The sequence below is a fragment of the Triturus cristatus genome, chromosome 7 (genome assembly GCF_964204655.1).
Source record: "Triturus cristatus chromosome 7, aTriCri1.1, whole genome shotgun sequence".
NCBI lineage: Eukaryota > Metazoa > Chordata > Amphibia > Caudata > Salamandridae > Triturus > Triturus cristatus.
In genome coordinates this window covers 1,325,284,367-1,325,310,736 of record NC_140590.1, presented here as the reverse complement: position 1 = coordinate 1,325,310,736, position 26,370 = coordinate 1,325,284,367, and the positions used below count along the sequence as shown (strand labels likewise).

The 26,370-nt window shown below is 47.9% G+C and overlaps 1 protein-coding gene across 4 annotated transcripts in view; it reads right to left on the bottom strand.

The window, feature by feature from the left end:
- Positions 1-26,370, bottom strand: part of RABEP2 (rabaptin, RAB GTPase binding effector protein 2) — a 530,397-nt gene that overhangs the window by 303,821 nt on the left and 200,206 nt on the right. For all 4 annotated transcript variants that reach the window (XM_085618941.1, XM_085618940.1, XM_085618942.1 and 1 more), the window contains exons 7-8: positions 14,019-14,117; positions 13,581-13,718 (exon numbers count right to left, since the gene is read on the bottom strand). In XM_085618941.1, coding sequence (XP_085475067.1) covers positions 13,581-13,718; positions 14,019-14,117 — 237 coding nt within the window. The remainder of the gene's footprint in view (positions 1-13,580; positions 13,719-14,018; positions 14,118-26,370) is intronic.

Genomic DNA, 26,370 nt, shown 5'->3' with positions numbered 1-26,370 from the left:
ATGCCAAATGATCTCCTCTGCCAATCAGGAGAAGAATTTCCTGCAGGGATAACATTCAAAATGATTTCTTTTGAATGAATTTGTTTAGACCTCTCAGGTCCATTACCTGCCTCCATTTTGATGTGTCTTTCTTTTTTATGAGAAAGAAATGCGAGTAATAGCCTTTCCCGCGTTGAAGCCGCGGAACTTTCTATCGCCTCCTTTTGTAATAACGCTATCACTTCTGCCTTGAGGGCTGATAGATGTTCTTGTCTCCTGTGCATAGGAGGCTGAATTGGAGGCTTTTCTACGAACTGCAGTGTATGGCCATGTTGCATTACATCTAAAACCCATCTGTCCGTTGTTATTGACAGCCAAGCTGGGTAAAATGAAGTCAGGTAATGCGTGCTGCTTCTCGGACAAGTGGCGGATGTGTTGAAGAAGTCATTGTCGTCGATTGGATTGCTGCGACTTTCCTCTCGCAGATGATCTTCCCCTTGACTGTTGCTGATAGTTATTTGAGGATCGAAACTGTTGATTGTTCGAGTATTGACGATATCCCTGCTGCTGGTATGGCTGATATTTGTTCGATTGGAACGAGGATCTTTGTGTAAATTGTCCTCGGGATCCTCTCCTCCGAAAGGACTGAAACCTGCCCTGTTGAAGAGATCCCAGCGCCCGCGCTGTATCTGTGTCTGTTTTGATGCTTTGGAGGGCCTCATCGACATGCTTTCCGAACAGGTTCTCTCCATCAAATGGCATGTCCACTATTTTGGCCTGTACCTCTGGTCTGAACGAGGTGGCCTTCAACCATCCTGGTCTTCGCAGAGCTACTGCACCTGCCATTTGTCGAAAAGCCATTGAGGACAAATCCATAGCGATGTCTATGGATTCTGATGCAGCCCTAGCCCCATCCTGTAGAATAGCAGCCGCTTCTTCTTTTTTATCCTCTGGAAGATGGGAGAGCAAGGGTGCTATATCGCTCCACATCTGCCTGTTGAATCTGCTGATGAGGGCTAATGCATTAGAAGCCTTTATGGAAGACGCTGCCATCACCGCAAAGCGCTTCCCTGCACCATCCATTCGTCTTCCGTCTTTGTCCGGTGGAACCATTGTTGTTGAAACCGGATTTTTTGAGTTTCTTTGGGCGGCCTGCGTTACCACAGAGTCTGGTCGAGGATGACCAATCAAACAGGCCGGAGACGATTCTGGAGCTCTATATTTCTTGTCTATTCGAGGAACTGAAGCAGCCACTGAAGCCGGGTTCCTCATTATCTTCAAGCCTTCCTCCCAAATATGGGCGATTATCGGGATGGATCGCATAGACTTGCGTGACTCCTCTTTAAAGTCATATAGAAAACATTCGGCTTCCTGATCTGGAAGCGGAAGGTCAAAGCGCTTTGATGCTTTCTCCATGATATCATGGAACCCTCCTATAGCTTGCGGCGGAGAGTGCGCGGGTGTTGGAGATGTCGACAGTGTAGTTGGGAGAATATATTGGTCTCATTCATCGACAACCTGCTTATCTTGAAGGAGTTCTCCTTCTTCCAGTTGATCGGCGTCACTTTCTTCCAAGTCATCTCTGATTGTCATAATCGGTGGAGATCGTATCTTCTGAGTGGAAGTTTTGGGAGAAGAATGAGGTGGTCGTACCTGTGTCGGCTTCTCCACCGTCTGTGGCGCTTGAGAGTTAGCGTCCGGGAAACGCCGATAGTAGTCGTTTATCATCAGCCGCAAGTCAATCACCAAGGAGACCGGCATGGAAATAGAGTCCTCTCTAGAAGTATGTTGAGGCTCTTCCTCTTCCTCATAGTCAAAGATTCATATCTCCGTGAATCTCTCGGAGGGCGATCCTGAAATGAGAAGACTTCTTGAACCTCATGAAACTCTTCCTCATCCGTTTCCTGACTCTTAATGCGAAGTTGGGAGGGACTATAAGCCACTCCTGAAGACTCCTCATCATCTGACTGTAAGTCTAGTAGATTTGAAGGCGGAAGCGGAGAAATTTTTGTCCATGTTGTAAAATCTGTAGACTTAGCCCGCTTCGTCGCCGAGCCCGTCGACGACGCCATAGACTTCAATGTTATTTTCTTTACTTTAGGAGATTTAAAAGTTCCCGTCGACAGGGCTTCCGTCGGCGGAGATCTCGTCGACGGGTACAGCTGTATTATCGTCGGCACCGTAGTCGTCGACGACAAAGTCTTCGTCGACGAAGGTAATGTGGCCGTCGACGGGATCGTCAACGGGCTTTTCTTCGACGACGAGGTTTTAGTCGCCGTCGATGCCGCTGTCGTCGTCGATATGGTGGTCGTCGACGTAGTCGTCGTCGACTTAGTCGTCGTCGACGTAGTTGTCGACGGTTTCAAAGCAATAACAGCCGGCGACGGTCCGATTTTCGTCGACGGGGCTGAGGAAACTTCTCTTGACTCTTTAGATTTTTTAAGAGGAGTATGAGGTAATGAAGACGCAGGGGCCCCTTTGTCTTTTGTCTTTTGCTTCTTCAGCTCTGAGATATCTTCCGAAGTTGAAGATTTTCTCTTCTTTGAAGACTTAGATTCCTCCTCAGAGTCAGATTCTGAAGTGACCTTCTTTTTCTGAAGCCACAGCAGAAGATGTGCCTCCCTGTCACGTAGGGTTTTCGCAGAAAAGGTTCTGCAATGTTTAGTCTTTAGGCACATGTTTTGGGTGCAAGCAATATAAGCAGTCCTTATGTGGGTCATCAGAAAACAATCTAGGCTTTCCACAGGATCTGCAGGGCCTGAAAAGCCTCTTCTTAGAGCTTTCAGCCATACTGAACAAGAAAAAATGAAGCACAGTACCTTAAACCAGCAAAGAGAAGTACATTTTAGCTGAACCAGAGGTCAAAAGTTCACACAGGAACAAAACTGAGCAAGGCTCAGGGAGACTCCTCCTCACACGAAGGCGGTTGGAAATCTGAGGCAGGAAGGCTCTGGGGAGTGTGAGGGCAGGGCTAGCAGCCGATTGGCTGAGTCTTGGACCACATAATGATGAGATTTGGTTACCAAATAAGATGATTCCTTATGGGATTTTGCTATGCAGTTTTTCTTCTACTGCTGTGGTCATTCTGTTAGTGAGACTCCCACCATGACGACGGGGAAGATACAAGCATGTGAATCTATGAAAGATTCAATACTGGAGAATGTGAATTACAAAGTGTATGAAGCACATGTCATCCATATGGTGGGCAGTATATTTTAAGAGGGTTTGGTCTGGAGAAGCACAAACTCAGGATTTGAAGAGTACTCCAGTGGTGGGGGGTTAACTTTACAGATAAAAATTTATATCTGCTCAAACATACTCGTTTTAGCAACATTAGAATAATGAAAGACTGGGGAAGTTCTAACTATATCACAAAACAAAAATTGTGAAGTTCTAACTATACCATTCATGTTTGTACGCAGCTCTTTGATGACAGTTCATAGGTCACTGTCCTATGTTAGGATTGTAACTTCTCAACTACAAGTAACACAAGGATCTCTGTGACAGAGTCAGTATCTCACTGAGATAGCCACATAAAATACAGTTTATCTGCATTAAAAAACTACTAACAGACCCATGATTGCTCTCTAGCAGGATCATTTATCACCAGCGTTATCTGGACATTTTTTATCGTCGTCTTTATTGTTGACGTGCGTCGACCATGATGATAAAAACTGTTTAAATGAAGCATACACGAAGTATGTGTCCTGCTGGTCCTTTGCACATTTTAAAAAGAGAAACAAATAGTAACACATTCTCTTACCTACTCCATTAGTCAAACTGTGTCACAGTCTACTGTGATAAGCAGCTGCAGGGGTCTGGAAAGGTGAATCAGAATACACAAACTTCTTTTCTCCTGGAAGAAATATCAATGCAGCAGGACAGTGGGCAAAGGTTACCGGTGCCAAAGTAAGGATTTGTCTCCTTTCGCAATTTCCCTTTAGTACCTGCATGACACAGCCCACCTTTCTAAAAGGAGATGCGTGATTGGGGGTGCCGGTGAGAAAGATCCCACGCCCAATCATACAACTCCTTGAACAAGAAGAAAAATAACGTTCAGAGGAAGGTTTTAAATTAAAGTTGCACTTTTCTATTGGCTTTCAAGCGTCACTGCGAGGGCCAAGGCTCATGTTTGGGTGGGTCTGGCCTACACGGCCCAACCGCTAGAACCGGGCCAGGCTTCAACTAAGCCCTACTATTTCCTGCGGGGCTCTTTGTGGTGGCAGATGACCAAACTCACTTCTTCGAGGTCCCTAAAGGTGAATGATCCTGGCTAGAACAACATCCTAACCATGCAGGGCTGGCCCACCTGCTGGACTCCCAGGGTCCAGTTTCTAACATGGCCCTGACTTGCGGACGCCGAGCCTGACTGAGATGGACATCTGTTACGACACGTAGATTTAGAGAGATTGTTTAATGTTAAAAGCCTTTTCTAATGGGTTTCTTTACCCTGCAGCACTCAACTTTATTTCTTGGCTGCTTTTACAAAGGGAATGCTGTAGCACAGGACTCCAACTGGCTGTTGGATGTTGTGTGTTGCTGTGGCATCGCCCACGTTTAAGGTAGGCTCTATTCCCATTCCATCAACACAGTGCCACAGAACGTTTTTTAGTAAGGATTTTGTGACCCAAACACCTTCCTCATTGATTTATGTTTCAGACTCCAACCTGATGGAGGAGAAATTCAGCCTTTCCAATTAGGAAGAATTTGCACTAATGATGCATTGCGACTGAACCAAACTATTTGAATTCACATTTTGGAGACCAATATTGGATCCCCACTACGTCTTGACTTTTTGGTAAGGCGGTGCACCATATGTTCATTGAGAGCATTTTGGTTTTCTTGTAGTACAAGTTACTTACCTTCGGTAATGATGTATCTGATAGAGACGATTCTAGCCGCAGATTCCTGAACGGAGAATTATCCCCAGGCGTTAGCCGGGACCAGAAAACTTTCTTGCCCAGCATCTCTGCGCGCCAGGGGGCGGCACCTAGCGACTCCGCCCGACGTCCTCCGCGGGCGTGACGTCAGCGAGGTCACATAAGCCTCACCCCGGGGCGCTGACCTCAGTTTGCATCGGAGAACTTTTCCGCGTCACAACGCGGAGCCATCACAACAAAACTGAAGAGAGCATGGGAACAGTGTGCGAAAACCAGAGAAACAAAAAGGAAGAGACAAAAGATGAGGATCAGCACCAGGTGGCACCGAGTCGCCAGGAGGCTACAACAGGAAAGCCAAAGCAGGAAGAGAGCAGACCACCTCTGAAGAACAACTGTGCAAGTCAAGTGGCATCTCTAAGCAGCACAAAAGTACCAGAAGGCCACAGCAGTAAAGCCACAGCAGGGAAAGCACAAAGCATCCCTCTGCGGAACCACTGTGCAAGCCAAGGCGAGAGCCAGGCTGGAGGCACAGGCAGTGAAAAGCGCTGTAAGAGAAGGAGAGAGAGACTGCCACCATAGACCACACAGCAAAGGGCCACAAGCCCAGCACAGAGGAGCAACAGCAATCCACCCCCAGACTACACAGTCAAGGAGGGCCAGAGCCTCTGAAAGGAGCAGGGGGCCAATGACAGGCACAAGAACCCCCAGCGTAGAAGACCGCAAGGGGATCAGAAATTGCAACAACAAAGGGAAAAGAGCAAAAGCAGGCCCCTACACTGGAGAGAGCCCAGCTGGAGGGAAGCCAGACAGGCAGAAAATGAAAAGGACCCCACAGAAAACAAGCCACCCAGAGGGAGGCGAGTGTAGAAAACCAATCTGAGGGTCCTCGCAGAACGGGGAGGAAGGGCGGGTCGTGAAGGAATCTGCGGCTAGAATCATCTCTACCAGATACATTGTTACCAAAGGAAAGTAACTTGTACATCTGATAGAGACTACTAGCCGCAGATTCCTTAACGTAAAAATGATACGCCAGCCATACCCAGAAGGGAGGAGGGCCTGCGAGAGAGCCTCCCCACCGGAGAGACCAAGGCCCCAGAAGGGGACATGGCACAAGAACCTGAAAGAAAGGCCAGGATATCCTAATCCCAACCAAGGGAGAGCACCCAACACCCTGCCGGGTCAGACAGCATCCCAAAAGCCTCAAGAAACACAAGAGCCACCCCGAACCCAGTGAGAAGAGGTAGAGCCAGAGGCAGGGCCTACCGGAAGAAACATTCACAGGGATAGAAAAGAGCTGAAAACACCTTGGCCGCAAGCAGCGGACAAGGCCGGAACTGTGCCACCGCCAACAGCACAGGCGGAAGAAGAAAAGCTCCGTAGCGCGAAGCCCCAGCGGAACCAGAGGCAGGGGCGCAAGGAAACACAGCAAGAGCACAACGGTGGAACAGAACAAGCAGCCAAGAAGGAAGAGACAGAAGAGCCAATCCCAGGGGCTACCGGGCTTACTAACAGCCAAAACCATACGACAACAAAGGGCCGGACCAGCAGGCAACCGCACCAAGGGCTCAACAAAAAGACCCTAAGGCACATCAACCAAACAGGATACACAACCTGGACTACTCGTTACAAGGCCCCAGGAAAACAACGGGAGAACACCTCCCAGAACACAGACCGACAGTCAAGTCACTGAGGGGGAGGAGGAGGGCGAAGCCCCACAAGAAACCTCTGAATGGCAGAATCCGCAGGGGCGTGGAACAGAGCGTCATCAAAGGGGAGGTCAACCAGCCGTTCCCTAACGTTCTCAGGGAAAACACTATCCCGTAGCCAGGCATGGTGACGAAGGGCCACCGAAGTAGCCATAGTACGACCAAGCACCTCCGAAATGTCCAGAGCCGAGCGAAGAATAAACGCCGCCAGCTCTCGGCCATCCAACACATGGTGCCGCAGATCAACGCAGGCACCCTCCTGAGAAGCGGAAGACAGAAGGGACTCCGCCGAGTCCAATAAGCAAGAAGTGGCTCTGGCCAACACACAAAGTGTTAAGGGCCCGCAAAGCAGCACTGGAAGAGGCGAAGATGTTGCGCCCCCAGGGATCCAACCAGTGGGCCTTCCTTGACAGGGAGACAACACCGATGGCAAGGAGGGAAAGGCAGTCTGTAAAAGAGGGCCCCTGGTAGAAGGGTGGAGGGAAAGAGACAGGATCATGCAGAGCAGGCCGGTGGCGGTGCAGAAGAGGCTAGGGCACGGGGCCCCCCATGGCAGGACGCCCCCAGGCCCCCAAAAGAGAATTGTGGAGCGCAGCCTTGAAGGGAAGAAGCAGCTCCCATCCACCAGAACCCTGATGGAGAACCTCCAGCAGATGATCAGTGGGGAAATGGGCAGCTGGATCAACCATACGCAAGAGTCCCGCAGCCGTGGAAACAGCCCGAGCGAAGGCAGCACTCGCCTCCGTAGGGCCCCGTGGCGGGGAAAGCAGTTCCTCCGTGGGCAACCAGAGGAAGGAAAGGCCAAGCTCGAAAAGGAGGAGGAGGGTGGACCAATGAATGGGGAACCTGAGGCGACGAAGCCACGACGCGGCGACCCGTCTTCGGATAAGATGAAACAAACAGCTGCGAACCTCTGGAGAAGAGGGGGGTGTCCGAAGACGAATCAACGACCCGACGTCGGCCTGGCGCCATAGAGAACGCCACCGGCATCAGGTCAACGTCGACCGGTGCCGAAGGGGACGCCGGAACGACCTCCGCCACAACGTGCGGCGCGGGAGACCAGGAATGGGTCGGACCCGGGGCGGCTAAGGAATGGCGCCGAAAAGGCGTCGACTCGACCTCCAACAAGGCAGCTGCCTGCGTGGAGGGACGAGGGGGGTCCGGGGATGCGCCCGACTCCTAGCCGGCCCATGCGACGCCGCCAGGGCCAGCAGCCACCGGCACCTGAGCAGCGTCACCTCGGCCTCGGACAAGGCCGCCGCCTGCCCAGAGAAACAAGGGGCACTCAAGGACACGCCCCGTGCCCCGGCAACCTCCCGCGACACCACAGGGTCCCCCACGGGGGTATGCGGCGAGGCAGAGGCGCCGTGGTCCGAAGGAGGGAACCCCGACAGCACCACATCCTCCGAACCTGGATCCGAACCTGTCGGTGCCGGAGCCGCCGGCGACGCCGCAGGAGTCCCCGCACGTGGCAAGGGATCCGCATACGTCCTAGGAACAGAAGGAGAAGAAGGAAGAGCCAATGAGGCCTGCAAGGCCGCCGCATAGGCCTCCATCTGGGTTCTGGTCACCCCTGCGCCGGGGAACAGCGGATAGGGTGGCAACGCGCGGGCCGCACCACCTGTAGAGAACCCACGCCCCCAACAGGCGGGGGACCGGGCCTCAGGGACAAACTGCGAGACTTACCAACGGGTGAGCAACGCCCTTGCGGCCTAGGAGGACGATGTCGGAGACGGATGCGGCGTTCTTGAAGCCGTCTGCGGGGGACAGACGCGGCGACGACGAAGACCTGGACATGCGTGCAGAAAGGAGTTTCATCCGGCGCTCCCGCCGGGACTTCGGCTTCATTTGCTGACACGCCTCGCAGTCCGTTGAGTCGTGGTGCTGCCCCAAACACCACATACAGATGAAGTGAGGATCTGTTGCCAACATCTGGCGCGCGCAAGACGAGCATGCCTTGAAGCCCGAAGGCATTCGCACACTGTACCCAGAAAGGCTAAGCGTAAAAAGAAGGCCTGAAACAGGCCAGGGCACGATCCGGGTCCGCGTTGCATGCAGAAAAGAAGAAAACTGACGTCAGCGCGCCGGGGTGGGGCTTACGTGATCTCACTGACGTCACGCCCGCGGAGGAAGTCGGGGCGGAGTCGCGAGCTGCCGCCCCCCCTGGCGCGCAGAGATGCCAGGCAAGAAAGTTTTCCGGGTCCAGACTCACGCCTGGGGATAATTCTACGTTAAGCAATCTGCGGCTAGAATCTGCAGAATCCTCAATTTTAGCTGAAAAAAAATCACTTTTTTCACATATTTTTGTGTGGGAAAGTTGTGGCATCACCAGGCTCACTCAAATTTCCCACCACCCAGCGTTCCCCCGGGTCTCCCGGTAAAAATGGTGCCTCACTTGTGTGGGAGGCCCAAGTACCCGCGACAGGCAAGGGCCCAAAACGTCGTGAGGCGACATCAAAATTGCCTATCTCAAAACCACCTGGTTTTGCAAGGGGTGTCACTTGGGTTTTTGGCCCGGTGCTCGGCGGCCATCTAGGGAAACCTACCAAAGCCATACATATCTGAAAACTAGACACCCGGGGGCTTCCAGGGAGGTATGGCTTGTGTGGCTCCCTCAACGTTTCCTTACCCAGAATCCCCTGCAAACCTCAATTTTAGCTGAAACAAAATCACATTTTTCACACATTTTTGTGTGGGAAAGTTGTGGCATCACCAGGCTCACTCAAATTTCCCACCACCCAGCGTTCCCCCGGTAAAAATGGTGCCTCACTTGTGTGGGAGGCCCAAGTACCCGCGACAGGCAAGGGACCAAAACATTTTTGATAGGCAATGTTGATGTTGCATCACTACGTTTTGGGTGGTGGGAAATTTGAGCCCTGTGATGCCACAACTTTCCCACACAAAAAAGTGTGAAAAAAGTGATTTTTTCAGCTAAAATTGAGGTTTGCAGGGGATTCTGGGTAAGGAAACGTTGGGGAATCCACGCAAGCGATACCTCCCTGGAAGCACACGGGTGTCCAGTTTTCAGAAATGTATAGGTATGCTAGGTTTCCCAAAGTGCCCGCAGAGCTAGGGTTCAAAAACTAGAGCTAGGCACTTTGCCAAAAAAGGGTAATTTTTCACTGCGAAATTGAGGTGTGACCACGTTGCGTTTTGCGCCGTTTCCTGCCGTGGGCACTAGGCCGACCTCCACAAGTGAGGTACCATTTTTCTCGTAAGACTTTGGGGAACGCTGGGTGGGTGGAAATTTGTGGATCCACGCAGATTCCGGAACTTTCCACCACAGAAATGTTGAGAAAATATGGTTTTTTGGACAATTTTTTAGGTTTGCAAGGGATTCTGGGTAACTGACCCTGGTGGGAGGCAGTCAAGTCACCCCATCCTAGATTCCCGTGGGTGTCTAGTTTTCAAAAATGTATAGGTTTGCAACATTTCACTAGATGCCGGCAGAGCTAGTGTTCAAAAACTACAGCTAGACACTTCGCAAAAAAAGGGTAAATTTTCATTGAGAAAATGTGGTGTGTTCATGTTGGGTTTTGAGCCATTTCCTGTCATGGGCACTATGCCTACCCACACAAGTGAGGTACCATTTTTATCGGGATACTTAGGGTAATTCAGATTTGTAAAGGAACTGTTATTACCTATTGACTTTCGATGCATTTCTGCCTTCCAAATGAAAGACATTGTGTAAAAAAGAAGTCCTTCTACAAAATGACTGATAATTCTCATGCTAGTATGAGTATTCCCAATTTCGGAAATGTGCAAATATCTACTGTTTCTAAACTCTATATTTTGTTCCCATTTCAGAAATACATAGGTGTCTTTCTACCGATTTTTCCATGTACACATTTTTACAGAATAATCACTATATACCCTGTACATAATAAAAAACCATTGCAAGTTGCTGCTCAGTTTTTGGCTCTGGGTTCGTCGGGTTCTTGGTGAACCTACAAGTCCTATATATCCCCACAACCAGTAATGTCCAGCGGATGTAACGGTATATTGCTTTCAAAGAGCTTTCATAATTAGAAGAAGTTACAGGTGAAAACGTTGACACAAAAGGTTGTTTTTTTCAACTAATTTTCAATTTATCCTATATTTAACTGTTAGTTTCTATAAAGAAACCTTGATGGATCTACACAAATGAGCCCTTGCTGAATTCAAAATTGTGTCTACTTCTCTAAAATGTATAGCTTTCCAGGATCCATTTTTTGCTTTTGTACCCATTTCTACCATTAACTGGAAGGAGGTCGAAAGCACAAAAAATAGCAAAAATAGGCTATGTCCCAGGAAAATGCCAAAACTGTGTCAAAAATGTTGGGTTTCTGACAAAAGTCTGGTATCCCCTAAAAGCTGGGAAAATTGTGATTTCAACCCCACAAACCCCTTTTTGATAACATTTGCAGGGAAAACCCCAGATGCTTTCATTTGCAGCCCGTTTTTCCAATTTTTCCAAAAAACTAACAAAATGTTGCTGTATTTTGGCTCATTTCTGTGACCCCTCCATGGGAATCCACAAACCCTGAGTACCTTTAGAATCCCCATGATGTTGGAAGAAAAGGACGCAAATTTGGCGTGGATACCTTATGTGGTCAAAAAGTTACAGGGGCCTCATCGCGCACTACCCCAAATAGCCAAAAAAAGGCAGGGCACAGGAGGGTAAAAGGCCTGGCAGCGAAGGGGTTAAAAATATTTTGGAAATTCAGCCATTTTTCTACAAGCATCAGCTTATAACTTGTAAAACCAAATACACATTTTTGTTTCAAATACATGTTTTTCAATTTTGGTATAATATAATCACTTAGCCAAGCAAATGCTTCTAGTTTAATAAACTGGCTGCACACAGGAGAGCTACTTGCAGGTAGATGGAGAGCTGAGGGTAGCTCTTGAGATACTCATTGGAGAAGCCTGGAATAACTGGCAGATAGATTTTTACAAAGAGGATACTCCAAAGAAATGGTTGAGGCTGCTAGACATAGGGCAAATTTGGAAAAAAGGGAAAATATGCTATACAAAACAAGAAGAGAGACATAATTCTAGGAAGGTTTATTACTGAATACTGCACAGAATGTAAACAAATAAGGATTATAATGACTAAACACTGGCATTTAATCAGAAATCATCAAACAATTAGGAAATCAGTACCTAAAAATTGGCCATAACATAGAAAAGACTAAAATCTATGAAAGTTGAGCTAGTGAAATCTAGTCCTGAGATGAGTAGTAAAACTCACTGGTTAGAGAAAAGAAAAGGGTTTATCAAATGTAAGAAATGCAAGGCTTGCCAGAATGGTATAAATACGACTTAGTTTTCTTCTCAGTTTTGTAAGCAAACAGATGGAGATGTTAGGAACATATAATTGCAGAACAGATTTTTCTGTGTACATCTTATATGTAGGAAGCACTATACACCAGGTTCATAAACATATTCTACAATGTGTAGGAGCTATTAAAAATAAAAACATAGCATACCTAGGGGTACGTTACTGTTGAAGTACATGCAGGTAATACGGTTCTACAGTACTTTGTGATTGACTCTGTACCCAGACAATATAAAGGAGGGAATAGAAAAAAAACACTAAGGCAGGTTGAATCAAAATATATCTTACAGCTTGATAGTAGACCCCAGGGGGCTCAACACAGAAGAGGATTTATTCACATATCTATAAAGTTTTGATACCTTCAGAGAGGAAATGGGGTGAAAATTGGAAATCTTTAGTAGGAAATGACATTTTCGGGTTCATATGTGAGTACACTAGACAAAAGAGAAGACAATTACCTGAGATTTTCCCACTTAGGAGAGATACAGAAACTGTAAAGCGGCGCCTAAACTGTTTGATCAGCAAGCAACATGAGTATATTTGAATTGGTGCTTTTTTGCATTCGTTATAATGCGATGGTAATTACAAATGAGTTTGAAAAGCGCATATATTATATGGTATGAATTTCCTTTTTGTAGTTTACGTTTAAATTGATGATTGGTATATTCTGTGGGGTGAATGAAATGAGATTTCATTGAAAATGTCTCCCTCCTACATTTGACTTTTTAGTTCCATTATGATTGTTATTATACAAACAAGCTTCTGTGTTGGAGAGGAGTAGGCGCCTTGGATTACAAATATTCAGGGTCAAGTAATAATGTTTAACAAAGTCAGGCATTAAGCGGTCTTTGGTTGAATGTATTTAGGCACTGTACAGTTTATTTGTCATGTGAAATACGAAAACATCCTTGATGTGGTTAAGGACTATGATTTTTTAAATCACTTGAACGTTTATAAGGGAAAAGAAAAATTACGTCTGTGTGAGCAGAGCCATTAGCGTGACCGAAACCCGTTACGGCAGTCTGGCAATCAAGACAGTATTTTTCGTGCATGAAGTTTCTGGAAGTGACGGCGACTTATTTGCAGCCGGAAGGGTATGAATCATATGAAAGAGCTGTCTCCGCTTTAGCCGATACCCCCCTCGGTCAGGTGAATGACGACTGGACGGACGTACATACATACACATGTATGTATCTCCTGACCGAGGGGGTATCAGCTAAAGCGGAGAGGGCTCACTCGCCTGATTCGTTCCCTTGCTGCTTCAAAGATCAGGCACCGACACTTCCTGAAACTATATAATTTAGACGTTTCTCACCAGAAACCAAAGTTTATCCAATAGTTTGGTCGAAATACCAATGTCTATTGACCTTTCTTATATCGGATTGCTCTCCAATTTTTAAAAGCACTTTAACTAGTAACGTTTGAACCCAAGCAAAGAGAACTCTGTTAACGTAAGCATCTACAATGTGACTGTGGCATATATGACACCAAGGTGAGGTATCCCAAACAAATAGGGTCTCTGCAACAGTTGCTCCTGTTAATAAGGAGGCAGGATAGCAGGAACTCCCAGAAAAATGCAGTAAGGTCACAATATTTGCAGGCTCAAAGAATCTCCTCTTAGGGTCAGAAAACAACTCATGGAGGTAATCCCTTGAAGTCTTTCCCTCCCTCTTATCTTTCCTCTTAGACTCTCACCGGCACAGAATTAGGCAAGGATGCTTCTTCCTCTTCTGGGGGCACCTGAACCTTCCGTCTTCCCCTCAGCTTTTCATTCTCATCACTCAGGCTCTTCACTTCATAACAGAGGCACTTGTGAGAAGAGGCTAGCTCCGCCTGAAAGGTAAGCAAATGCACAAGTCATTGCCAAACATGGCAAGGGAGAGCCAGAGAATGGTGATAAAGGGTGTGTAAGGGGGAGGGTGGCAGGGTATGAGGCTCTAGCAGGAGTGGGTCAGGAGGGCATACTAGGGTTGGGGCAGAAGAATACGAGAGTGAGGTCACTGTTAAAATGCAATGCTGATCAGTGGTTGTAATGGGGGCAGGCATTACACAAGAAAGACGCTGTACACAACAGTAAGTGGGTATGCAGTAGGAAGGAGTGACCAATGTTGTGTTAAAGTATTTAACACCTACCAGCTGTTGCTGGGTCTTATCCTGTGTCTGCGTCACCGTCACCTGCAGGTTCTGCAGGAGCTTCTCTGAGTTCTGAATTTGATCCAGCAGCACCATAACCTGTAGTGTAACCAGAGAAAACCTGCAGTAACTGCAATGTAGAACTAACCAGACAATTCCTTCTTGCGTACCAGCAAACATTAGAAATTAATACAGTACTAACACAATTGTCTTGTAATTAATTTCAAAACAGGAACACAAAGTGCTACCCACATTCAAAACTTCATATTCATTACAGGATCAAGCTGGCAGAAAATTAACCAGCACCATCCCCTATTTCATTTGTAAAGACCTCAAAAAAGAATGGGCTTGATTGACTCCAAATATGGTAGGCAAGTAAGCATATTTCGAATCCCAACTCCTACGGTGTGCGCAGAGAAGTACTCAGTAATGCAGACTACTTGTTAAGCTTGGCATGAGTTTTTGCTTTCTGACCTCCCGGTTTTGAATCGGTTTTTGCTGGCTTAGTGTCTCTGCGCACTTTTCTCACTGCTGATCAGCGGTATAGTGCAAGTGCTCCTGTTGTAACCTGCGTTATGGATTGGTGTTTCCATGATTGGCATATTTGATTTACTTGTCAGTCCCTAGTAAAGTGCACTGAGTGTGCCAGGGCCTGTAAATCAATTGCTGTTAGAGGGCTGCAGCACTGGATTGTGCCACACACACAAACAGCCCGTAAATGTAACTCTGGCCTGCCATTACAGAGCCTGTGTGCAGTCTGGTACTGCCATGTCAACTTGGAAAGTGCACCCTCTTGCCAGACTCTAACCTTCCCTTGTCTTACATTTCAGTCACCCCTAAGGTAGGCCCAAGGTACCCCTGTGGGCAGGGTGCAGTGTATGTAAAAGGTAGGACATGCCCTGGTGTGTGTGGCATGTCCTGATAGTGAATTACAGCCAATTTTGTTTTTCACTATTGCAAGCCAACCTGTTCCCATAGGACAGAATGGGGAGTTTGTTTATAACACCTTATAAACATAACTGGCAATGGAAACTAGGTTGAAAAGTAAAGTTTAGAATGCCTGAACTCAGAATCTAAAGATGCATCTTTAAGTGAAAGTGATTTTTATATTCTGTGTTTGAAAATACCACTTTTAGAAACTAGGTATTTTCTTGCTCAGCCATCCAGCAGGCCTCTGCTGGGTTTGCGGATTGACTGTCTGGGTTTTGGATGACAGGGGCTGGGGAGCAGCAATGGATCCAGATAGTCTAGGTGGGTCAGGAAAGGGCTGAATAGACCTCGGCTGCATTTAGAGTAGGGGGAGGAGATTTCCTTTCACCTGAATGGGCCTGGTCTACCTCTGACAATGCCGTCTCCACCTCCTGCCAGGAAGCCACACCAGAGAGGGCAGACCTGGTTCTGGCTGGGCATAGACACTCTCTGCCTGAGAGGACAAAGGAGTTTGGGCTATAAAAAGTAGAGCCCAAACCCCTGAGCCTTAGAACTCTTTTGGACCAAGAAGACTGCTAAGAAGAAGAGAAGCAGTGAGCAGGAACTACCACTTTGCTGTGTGCGCCTGCAGTGGCTGCTTCGGTCTTGAGCAGTGAAAGGACTGGACTGGACTTTCTGAAATCTATTCTTGTGAATTTCTCCAAGGGTTTGAGGTAGAGCTTGCACCCTGTTCAAGAAGTCCCAGGAACAGCAAAGACTTCAAGCTCTTCTGCTCCCAGCACTGGGGACTGCGGGTTTTGTGCTGCAACAGAAGAAAAAGCACCCCGATGCCGTCTACGACGCCACTGCCGACTCCGTGTCCTGAAGGCACCGCAGAGTGCACCGTCTCACCGGCGACGCCTGTGGACACCGCGACCTGTGGGCACCGCACTCCGCATTGCCTCGCTTCAGAACGCCACCTTGGTATCCCCGACTACGATGCTCCACGCCAAAATCGATGCCGCTGCTTGCACTGTGGTTTCAGGGCACCGCTCAAAGTTACACGACGTACCACCCTCATCCCGCACCGCAGCCTTGGTCTACCGACGCCGGCGCCATCAACTCCAGTTCGTCAGCCGATGACAGCGCTTCAGCAACGACGTCGCTGCTTGCACGTCGACCTGCCAGCACCGCGACAAGCACCGCATCACTTCACACCACGACCCTGGTCTCACCAACGATGCCATCTGATGCCGCGACCGAGCCGCTGCTCGCACCACGACCTGAGGGCATAGCATGCCGCTCCACTGCAATTCACACCGCAGCACCCGACGCCTGCCGACACCAGCGCTCCTGACTTCAACCACAAGGAGTTCGATCTGCAACGCGTGAGACTTCAAGGGCCAGACGACTCCTGCACCGACCTCCAGAACCGACGCGGTGGACATCGTGCGGTCGGAAGCTCAACAAGTTGTCGCTGATGTAGGAGAGTAGGATCTGCTTCTTATAGTTACCACCACTTTTTACTGATGTTTCACTGTTTTTCGACTTCGTCTGACCGGGATCCTGCTAATCAGGACCCCAGTCTATCTGCTTTCTCTCTAAATTGATTACCAGTACCTTAGGTACACTCCAGATTGGATTCTGGGGTACCCTTATAAGTCCCTAGTATATGGTATACTATATACCCAGGGTATAGGTACCTCAGAGGCCTCAGGAGCTGCAGCATGTATTATGCCACCCCTGGGAGACCATTCAAAATGACATAACAGGTCTGCTACAGCAGCCTGTGTAAGGTGGTGCAAGCACCCCTTACTTAGATATAGGTTCACTATATCTATCCATATCACTGCACATATAAACCTATCAGACACCCCTATGGCAGGCCTTATCAACCCTGAAGGCAGGGTGCTGGGTTTTATGTGAGAGGGTGGCCCATGCATGAGCAGAGCCCCTCTGCAGCCTTCGGAACCTCTGTTCCTGGGTTGTTTGTGATGCAGCCATACCATATATAGGTAAGTGCAATATAACCTTGCGGTAAATGCTAACTTTAAAACGGCTGCATAGAAACATGTGGTGTTTGGTGTCAAACACCTTGGAATCATACCCCCACACCAGTAACTGATGTGGGAGGTAGGATTCCACCCTACTAGAGGGAGAAATAGGATAGCACCGGTGCACCCGGTACCAGCTTTGCAAGCCCTGGCATCACAAAATGGATGCTGCCAGCCACACACACTTGTCTGCCCTCCTGCTGCTGGATGAAACTCCGGCAGGGGACGGCTGGACAATAGGTTTCCTGTCACAGGGAGGTGTGACCACCTCCCAGACAGGCTTTAGTTGATTGGGGCTGGGTGGGTGCACTCCAAGAGTGCTTTGATGTCTGCACTTGGGGGCACATTTGGTATCCCTGTGCATAGTTCAGCTCAAACCGGTTGCAAAGGCTACCAGCCCCTGCTCAGGCGCGAAACTGGACAAAGGACATGGGTGAAGCCACCCCTCTGTCCTGACCCTCCCATAGGTGGGTCCCCAGAGTTTGTCCCTCCCCTTCCTTGGGTATAAACTAGGAACCCCTGGCTACAGGACTTTAGATTTACCTGGAAGAAACTCTGCTACAGAAACTAAGTACTTCAACTATCTACACTACGCTGGATGACCGAAGAATCTCCCTTGGAGTAAAGGAGTTACTCCCCTGCAAGGCAGGCACCTAAAACGCATCTTATCGTTTGCATCTACGCAGCTCCCGACGGACTCCGAAGATTTTGCAACACAGTTCCCCGAGGCCAACCAGTGCTCTCAGCAAACCTAAGATTCGCAGCCCTCATGGGGACCGTGCAACCCGAACCCCTGGACACCATGCACATTTGCAGCAGCATATGCTTTTTGGCGATCCCTGAGGCTGTGCTTTGGGCTACTTGTAGTCCAGACCCTGAGCAGTGATTCCATTGAAGATTACTGGCCTACACTCCACGAGTGTTCCTTGGGCTGGTAGTTAGTGATTCCTCTCTAGGTCCCTTCAGGATCCCTGGTCCGTTGACCAGTGGGTTCCTGTGGACGGAACTGTAACTTTAAGTTGACTTACCTGGTTGCTCAAGATGTGCCCTGACTCTCCATCGCTTGGGGATTCCCCAGGACCTTTCTGGCCCACACCTAGAATCTTTTCTCTGACTGCGCGGGTTGCAGTTGCCAAGGCTTGTTGGTCTCCATCCGGACACCGGCCCCCCCAAGCACTCGACATCCTTCATGGGACAGCTCACCTGCGGACTTTGGTCATCGACGACATCTCCTGGTCCCCGTGGCTGCAGAGTCAAGCTTCACCTCATCGCACCTGAAACACCCGACATCGGTTGGCATTCGTCTATCGTGCCCCTGGTCACTGGCAAGTGACCCAGACGCTGTCCCCTCTGCTTTCAGGTTCGTCTCATCTTCGATCCAGGCTTGGATCACCCAGGACACTTCTCATCTTTCCGGAAGCAGCACTTTGCAGCATCTCGCCATTGAAAACTACGAAGATTCCCGACACCATTTGACACCTTTGCACCCGGCTTCCCTGGGTTAGGTGACACGAGTGCTCCGGTGCTCACATGGGTGCTGGCCTTAGAACCTTTTAAGTTTGAAAGGGTTTGCTCAAAGTCCTCTCCTAAGTGTCCTTAATCTTTAAAATTCCAACCACGACTTTCCCATAGGATTGTACGGAGCGCGCGGCTGTGTTCTCATACTGCACACGTCCCCCATGGGTCCCCAGTGTCACTACTTTGGGTGGTTCCCAGCCATTCTACATGCTCTAGGCACTGTGTCTAGTCAAGTCGTAGTTCTTATACCACTTTCTTAATATATGGTTTGGTCTCCCCCTGGGGCCCACTGTGTATTGTGCTATTTACTGTCGTTTTAGTACTGTATTAGTGTGTGCCTTGCTCTCTAATCTCATAAAGAGGTTAGTAGAGAGTGTTTAGAAATAAATACATATATTTTATATATATACACCTTGAGTGGTTCTCCTTTCATTTGGTCATTCAGGAGGTTATAATCTGGCAAACTAAGCTGCTTTACATTCCTTCGAGACTTAGCCTGAAGGCTGCTTTCCATAGCTACCACTAGGCTAGCTTTCAATAAAGGTTGTCTTTCACCTAATCATCAATAAGGGTTGTTTGGACTGGTGCAAGGTGCCCACTTTAATTAGTGGACAGCACATACCAGGCCAGCTTCTCACAGCGGATGCTGCGCATTTCTAAAGGTACTGTTTAGCGGGTGTTCCCGACACCGTAGCAGGCCCACGACACCGCGGTCAGCCAGAACTGTTTGGATTTGTTGTTCACGACGCCGTGATAGCCCCAGAAGGAGCTATCGACTTCAAGAAACTGTTTTTCATGGTTATTTTGATAACTGAAGATTTCTAAATACTGTATTGTGGATTTTTATAGTTTTTGGTCTTGTCTTGAGTATATAAAAATATTGGATATTTTTCTAAACTGGTGTGGTGTCCTTTTGTAGTGCTTACAATGTATTACTGTTGGTTATGTGCAAATGCTTTACACACTGCCTCAAAGATACCAAGGGGGTGAGCAAGGGTTATTTTAGGAGTGTATATTTAATGAAGGATGATTGTTATTATTCCCTCAACTACACTATTCTTCTGCAATGCAATTGCAGAAGCAACATAAATGCAAATGTGATGAGAAGTACAGCAGCTGCACCGAAATACAGAGTGCTCTGATGGGACCTGTGCTTCAGAGCTGGCCTGTGGTGCTCTTGTGCTTTGTACCAGGCTTTGTGCTAAACCCGGAGACCCTTTAGGAAGCATGTTTGTTGCAAAACCAACCAGCTTCAGGTCTGAAGCACCCTGAGTCCAACCACTTTTCCATGATGTTTGAGACTCAAGAGGAAGTTCTTGAGACATGTCTGACCAATGTGGTCCAAAGCACAATTTAAACCTTTGTGCACTTTCCTATCAACAAAAAGCTTTTGCAGCAAAAACGGCATTGCAGAAATCCACAAATATACACAGTATTTTCAAATCTATGTTTCTTGCTTTTTGCGCAAGTACTGTATAATAGAACTAATCTAATTAGGATTTACAAAACACTACAACCACTTCACGTTTAAGTAGTTCAAACCCACCAAGTACCAGCCTAGAGCTGGCGTGACTGAGTTCAAGGTTGACACATACTGCTTCCTCATAAAGGCACACCCTTTGTGAACAATATTGAAATAGAGACTTGAGCATGAAGACTGTACTTACATGTGAAGCAACTAATGCACTCTCTGTTAGATGCTTTCGCCATCCACCAATTCAATAAACAGGGCCGCCTGCTGGGCACTTCAGCAAAATGTGTCAGAATTGTGAATATTATGCAAAAGATACATGCACATACCATCTATATGCACCAGCTTCACCCTACATGTGTCCCAGCTATAAGGCTCTTAACAACTACCGAGCATGGGGTTTATTTTTCACTATGCTGTATCTGAAAGGTGCAAATTTGGTACAAACGTTATACTGAGTGTATATATTAGTTTTATATCTTATAGAGTTGGAAAAAACAGGAATGACCTAAATGACAATGGATATCTAGGTAGCCTTAATGTGTGGGGGTGTTCAGCCAAAATAAAATCTACCAGATACGGAGATACTGTGGTGCTAGAAGCATGGGTTGAAAGGAAGAGTATTTTCCAAATACATTTAAAAACAGGACAATACTTTCTTCATTTCTTTATTGTACCCTCAATACAAAGGTAGACATAAAATTAGTGTATGGCTCTAAATGACTAATTTACTACCTTTGTGTGCCAAAATGGCAATGAAAATCGTAACACAATGCTGTCTGTTCAAATGCTGCACTTGCCAACGGCCAAATCAACAATAAAAAATCACTATAGCTGAAGATCTGCTGCAAGGGGATACGAGGACGACAAAAGTGTAAACTGGCACCAGGCAGCTTTGCTACGAAAAGAAATAGTGTGTTTACTGCTCCCAAAGGCATTCAGGTACTTGCTCTCAGTGTATATTTGAATACAGTAAAATAATAAAGTCCACTCCAGGAGGAAATATTTGCTAGCTAATCTTCTCAACACCAAATTGCAGATGCCAAAGCACTTTTGTTGGTGCTGGGATGCAGTGAAGTTTACTCTTGACTCTTTCACTATTCATGTGATGACAAAATAGATTCCAGGACAAAAAACACTCTTTCATAACTTGGATCCTGCACATTGCTAAGGAGAGTAGATGAAAACCAGATTTGACCACTGCATGGAGGAGCAATTAATATTTTGTGCATGATCCCCATTTAATTTTTGAATTCTTGAGCGGGAAAGTGTATATGTATTGCCTCAAATCTATAAGGACCACAGTTAAATTTTTCTATGTAGCTGTGATGTAGCCCTGGTTTTGGTGGTTGATCTCGATTTCCGAGAGTGAAGGATCCAAGGCATCCGATGGTTTAGTATTTTCCCCAAGACCACACAATTTGGTCAAAAGTGGAAACAGCAATTAGAACACAGATTTCATAATACTTAATCACTATACCACATCTCCTAGGATTGGGCCACAGAAAGCTTTTACCATGACCCATCCAAGATATGCACGCAGTTAGCACACAGAAATCAGTTGAGTAGCAATAGCATCCAGGTGTTCAAGATCAGGTTCAGCTCAATGGGGTCAAGCTTTCAGTTAAGTGGAGAATGGAATGATCTTTTCAGGATGCATCTCACTCATATCCTTGAATCTCACCAGATGGAAGTTGGGCTATCAGGGTGGGGTTTGCAACCATGACAAATGATTGTGAAAAACCCAGAATATTGGGCATCTAGAGCTCCGGGTTGGTGAAATCAAGAGATTCCAAGGAGATCCTCAAGGCCATCTTGACTGGGCTGAAATTTCCTCTCCTCAGTGTACAATCCAGGAAGTCAATGTCTTCTGAAACTCCTGTCCAAAATTCTCTTGGTTCCATTCCTATAAACTATGGTGGAGAGTCTAGTAGCTTTTGTGTGGAAGGCTGGTAAGGCATGGTGCTCTAGTGTCATAGGGATATTTTCAAGAAGTCGGACGCTTGGTAAGACACCGTGTTCTAGAGGTGACCAGAGGTTTTCTGAACTCCTCTGTTGACCAGTATGGTACAATGCTCTATTAATAAGGATGGTTCAAAAAGTGAGGGTTAAAGCAGGGGACAATGTTCTAAGGGTGAGCGGTTTTAGAAATTTCTAGAATGTCAGTCTGGTAGTGAATGAGGAGACATTATAGAAGGTTCAGGGTTTCTGGTAGGGCGCTGTGCTCTAAGGGAGCTGAGGTTGAGAGGTCAGAATGCTACAAGAGCAAGACATTGTGGGAAATTCCAAAAGACAGGTAGAGAATGATGTCCTGGGGATGTAAAGTCAGTAGGTCACTGTGCCCAAGAGTTGAAGGGACATATAGGACAGTCCAGGAATCCAGTACAACTCTGTGCTTCACGGATGAGGGGAAATTCCGGACAGTTGGTGTAGTGAAATGTTACATGGGAGAGAAGGAGTGCGGTCCATTGCGGTTGTTTATAAAAATGGCTCCCTCGAGCTTTGAGCTGACGAGCTCCTGGACGACGCACCTGCGTGCCTGTGCGGGCACTGAGGCCCTTGACGGTTGCTTGGCGGCCCTCTCTTCCACCCCTAACTATTTTCTCTACTGAGGAGGGAAGTTATCCCGAAACCCGAGCCATGTCTCGGGCGATATTTTAAAACCCGGGCCATGTATCGGGTCTAGAGATCATCAGTTCAACAAGTACTTACTTGCACCCACTGGGGTGAACCACTCAAGAACTCCATCAGAGATCATCAGTTCAACAAGTACTTACTTGCACCCACTGGGGTGAACCACTCAAGAACTTCATGTACCAGCTTCCCTTGGGGCGACCCGGAGGAGGAGCTAGCGGAGTGCGGTCCATTGCGGTTGTTTATAAAAATGGAAGAGAAGTTGACTAAGTTCTAAAGATTTTTAGAATGTGCTGTTCCAAGTACAGCAGCTTTATAAAACTCTGGGCAATAATTTCCAAGTTACGTAGAGTCTTTAGGGCATGGGAAGAACGTCACCAAGTACTTTCTTTGGTGTAGTGTGGTGCTCAAGGGATGAAGGGTGTTTATCAGATGTTCAGGCAGGAGACCTAGTATTGTTCAGTGCTCTATCAGTGAGGCTACAAAGTTCTACAAAGTGGTTAAGACATTTGCTGTATGGGCACCCTTATTCTTGAAAACCAACAAGGGGCACGATGGGTAAGGATATGTTTCCAGATTAGTGTTCTGCTATCATAGCTACTGTTAAACTGGAATGTGGATTTTATGGGTTGTGGGGTGAAAACAGAGGCAACTGCCAAAGGAAGTCTTAATCTTCAGCATCTGGCAAGGGTATTTAGCACTGGGGCTAAGCGTGTCCTAACAATACACACAAGATTCCATTCAACATGAGCATGCTCATGTAGCCTTTAAGTGAATTGTTCACATGTTTCTTCAGTCAAGATTAATGCTACGGTACACATTTGAATGCAATTTATACATTTCAGACAGACCAAGAGCCACATTTTCCTCCCTCATAGTGATGCTGGGAGCAGAATCTCCTGGGGATGTAATGACCTAGACTATTTTACTGGAAAAAAACAATGCTTCTTACCAACGATAAGTAATTTAGGAGTTGGAACTGTTAATTTTAAACAACTCAGAACTTTTTTATGTCACTTCCTCACTTTATTGTAAAAGAAAAGTTGCATCTTTTGTGACAAGAGACCAGTTTTCTGGGTGTGACTTGCTCTTATACACGGTTTACTTTCAAGTAAGTCTCTCTACATTAATCTTTCACTCATTTTTAATTTGGGGTGCAGGAGTGTCAAGAAAAGTCTCTGTCATGGTCACACAGTGCATCAGAGTAGAGTAGGAAACATAAGCATATTTGCACTATTTAACCAGATGTTAATTATTTTGGGGTGGGGGAGTTGGAGGGTGCAGGAGGCCCCGCATGAAGCTCCCCATACAGAGCTGAGGTATTGACTTATTGAAATTGAAAGGTGTAAGGGGACAAACTCGTAATGCTCCTTCATGTGTGTGATGCATAGTTATCACACAGGAGACAATTCTAAGGCAAACATTTTTTTTTTTTTTTTGTTCTTATTTGCCTTACCCCACATAGAATGCCCGTTGAACCAGCTGTTTTGTCTGCAGCACTTCAGCCAAAGACATTCCAATTGCTCAAGGGAGGATCGTGGGTAGAAGTTTTTTTGCTCCACCAAGGATTTTTCACATCCTGCCGGACCATAATGCTGGGAGGCCCTTTTGTTGATAGTCCGAGGAGAAATATAGGCATAATCATAGGACCCGGGGAAAAAAAAACCCCAAAAAATAACCCCGGACTCCTATCTCCATGACCTCAGTAAATCCCAAAAAAACAGATTTTTCTTATTACAGGATCTAGCCATATCCACTTTAGACACTTCATACAACGATGTCAACCATTCTGAGTGAGTCGGTGGTGAGGACTCAACCCAGTATTTGCATATTTGTCTTCTAGCGATAAGAATCGCATAGAAAAGTAAAGATCTTGCAGGCCCCCTAATAGTATCGACCAGACCAAAAATAATTAAGGGTAAACTGATGGTCAGAGGAACCCTAAGAATGGATTCCATTGATGAAAAAACTTCGCCCCAAAATTCCTGTAACAGAGGGCAGTCTTTAAACATATGTATGTCCGATGCTGCGAGGAGGCCACATTTATTGCATGCTTTATCGGGCTGGAATTTTGATAGTCTGAGAGGAAAAGATAAGCTCTATGGGCTGTAAAGATGTGATTACGCCTAAGCCAAGCAGGTTTAACAATTCTGAACAGAGAGGAGCCTAGCGCGCAACCAAGATGGCCGCGTAGGTGCGAGGCTCCCGAGGACCTCCGTGACCTCCTACACATATCCTGCAAATATCCTGTCCTAGATGAGGGTACTGTTTTGGTGAGCCCGAGCTGAGGTGACACCCGTTTTCCGCTTCCAAATTGGACCTCGGACACCGGCGGGAACATCGATCGAGGTTTGCGGCCTTCTCCACGCCGGACCCCGGATTAGATCTGTGGGGCTATCCGGAGACAAAGTGAACAACAGCGGCGGGCAGGGCTCGGCGACTCGCGTACCCCGCACTTTCACTTTCGCTTTTGCACCCTCCTTGCTGTCTTGGCGAGGTTGGGTTGCGGGGCACTGTGAGGTGGTGCGGCCTCGTTGGGGTGCCTTGCCGGCCCGCCGGCTGTGATCCACCCCGCGGGTCTGCGGCGGCCCCCCCCCGAGCCCGTGACCCGGCTTGCCTGCCCTTTACGACGTGATTGGCACGATCTGGGGACTGGAACCATGTCCACAAAGCAAGATGGTGACCGGGCAAAGGTGAAATCGACTCGACGTGGCGCAGCCCAGCAGTCTAATAGTATGGACCGCTACACCCTCCAGAAGGGATCTCCTGAGGTGCCGCGTAGGTCCCCTGAGGGCCTGGCTGATGCTCCTGCTCTGCCCGCGGATCTGACCCTGCGGGATGTCATGGGTGCTATCGCCGAGATGAAGGCCTCGGTGGGCCAGCGTTTTGATACACTGGCGCAGAAGATAGACTCGGTCCTCGTGGATGTTGGCTTGGTGAGGGCTGATCTATCCAAGACCAATGATCGGGTCGATTCTTTGGCCCACACCACATCGGGCCTCACGACAGATGTGGCGGCCCTCCAAAAGGAGGTGCGCCGGCTGGGCCAGGCGAGTGCGCTGATGGACCGCCGCTTGGAGGATTCCGAGGGTCGGGCCCGGAGGAATAATGTCCGCATTATCGGGGTGCCTGAGGGACGTGAGGAGGCGGCGGCGGACCTATTCGTGGAGGACTTGATTCTCACTCATCTCCAGCCCCGGGGGCTGAGTAAATTCTTCGCGGTGGAACGGGCCCACAGGGTTCCCGGGGGAAGGCCTAAGACCGGAGCCCCTCCGAGGCCTCTTATTGCCCGGATTTTCAACTTTCGGGACAGAGATGCTATCCTGCAATCCTCCAGACTACAGGGACCGGTCAGACTCGACAACATGGACATCAATTTTTATCCGGATTTCACTCCAGCGGTCCAAAAGCAGAGACTGAGCTTTCTCGGAGTCAAACGTCGTCTACGGGACCTTAACCTCAAGTATGCGATGCTTTTCCCAGCTAAGCTGCGGGTGGAGGTGGATGGCCGCACGCACTTTTTTGATCGTCCCGAAGCGGCTGGGGACTGGCTGGATACTTTGTCCGGGGATCGGGCTCGGGGGGGTGGGGGGGGGGGGGGGAGCGGTTGGGGGAGAGGGCTCGCCGGATCAGGACTGAGGGACTAATATTAGGCCTCGCTCTGGACAAAATTGATGTCACTTTGGACTGTTCGTCTGTTCGAGAAAGTTCCCCTCCTGTGGAGGTCGTATGGGGTCTCTTGGGGGTTCTCCCTCCTCCTCTGGGG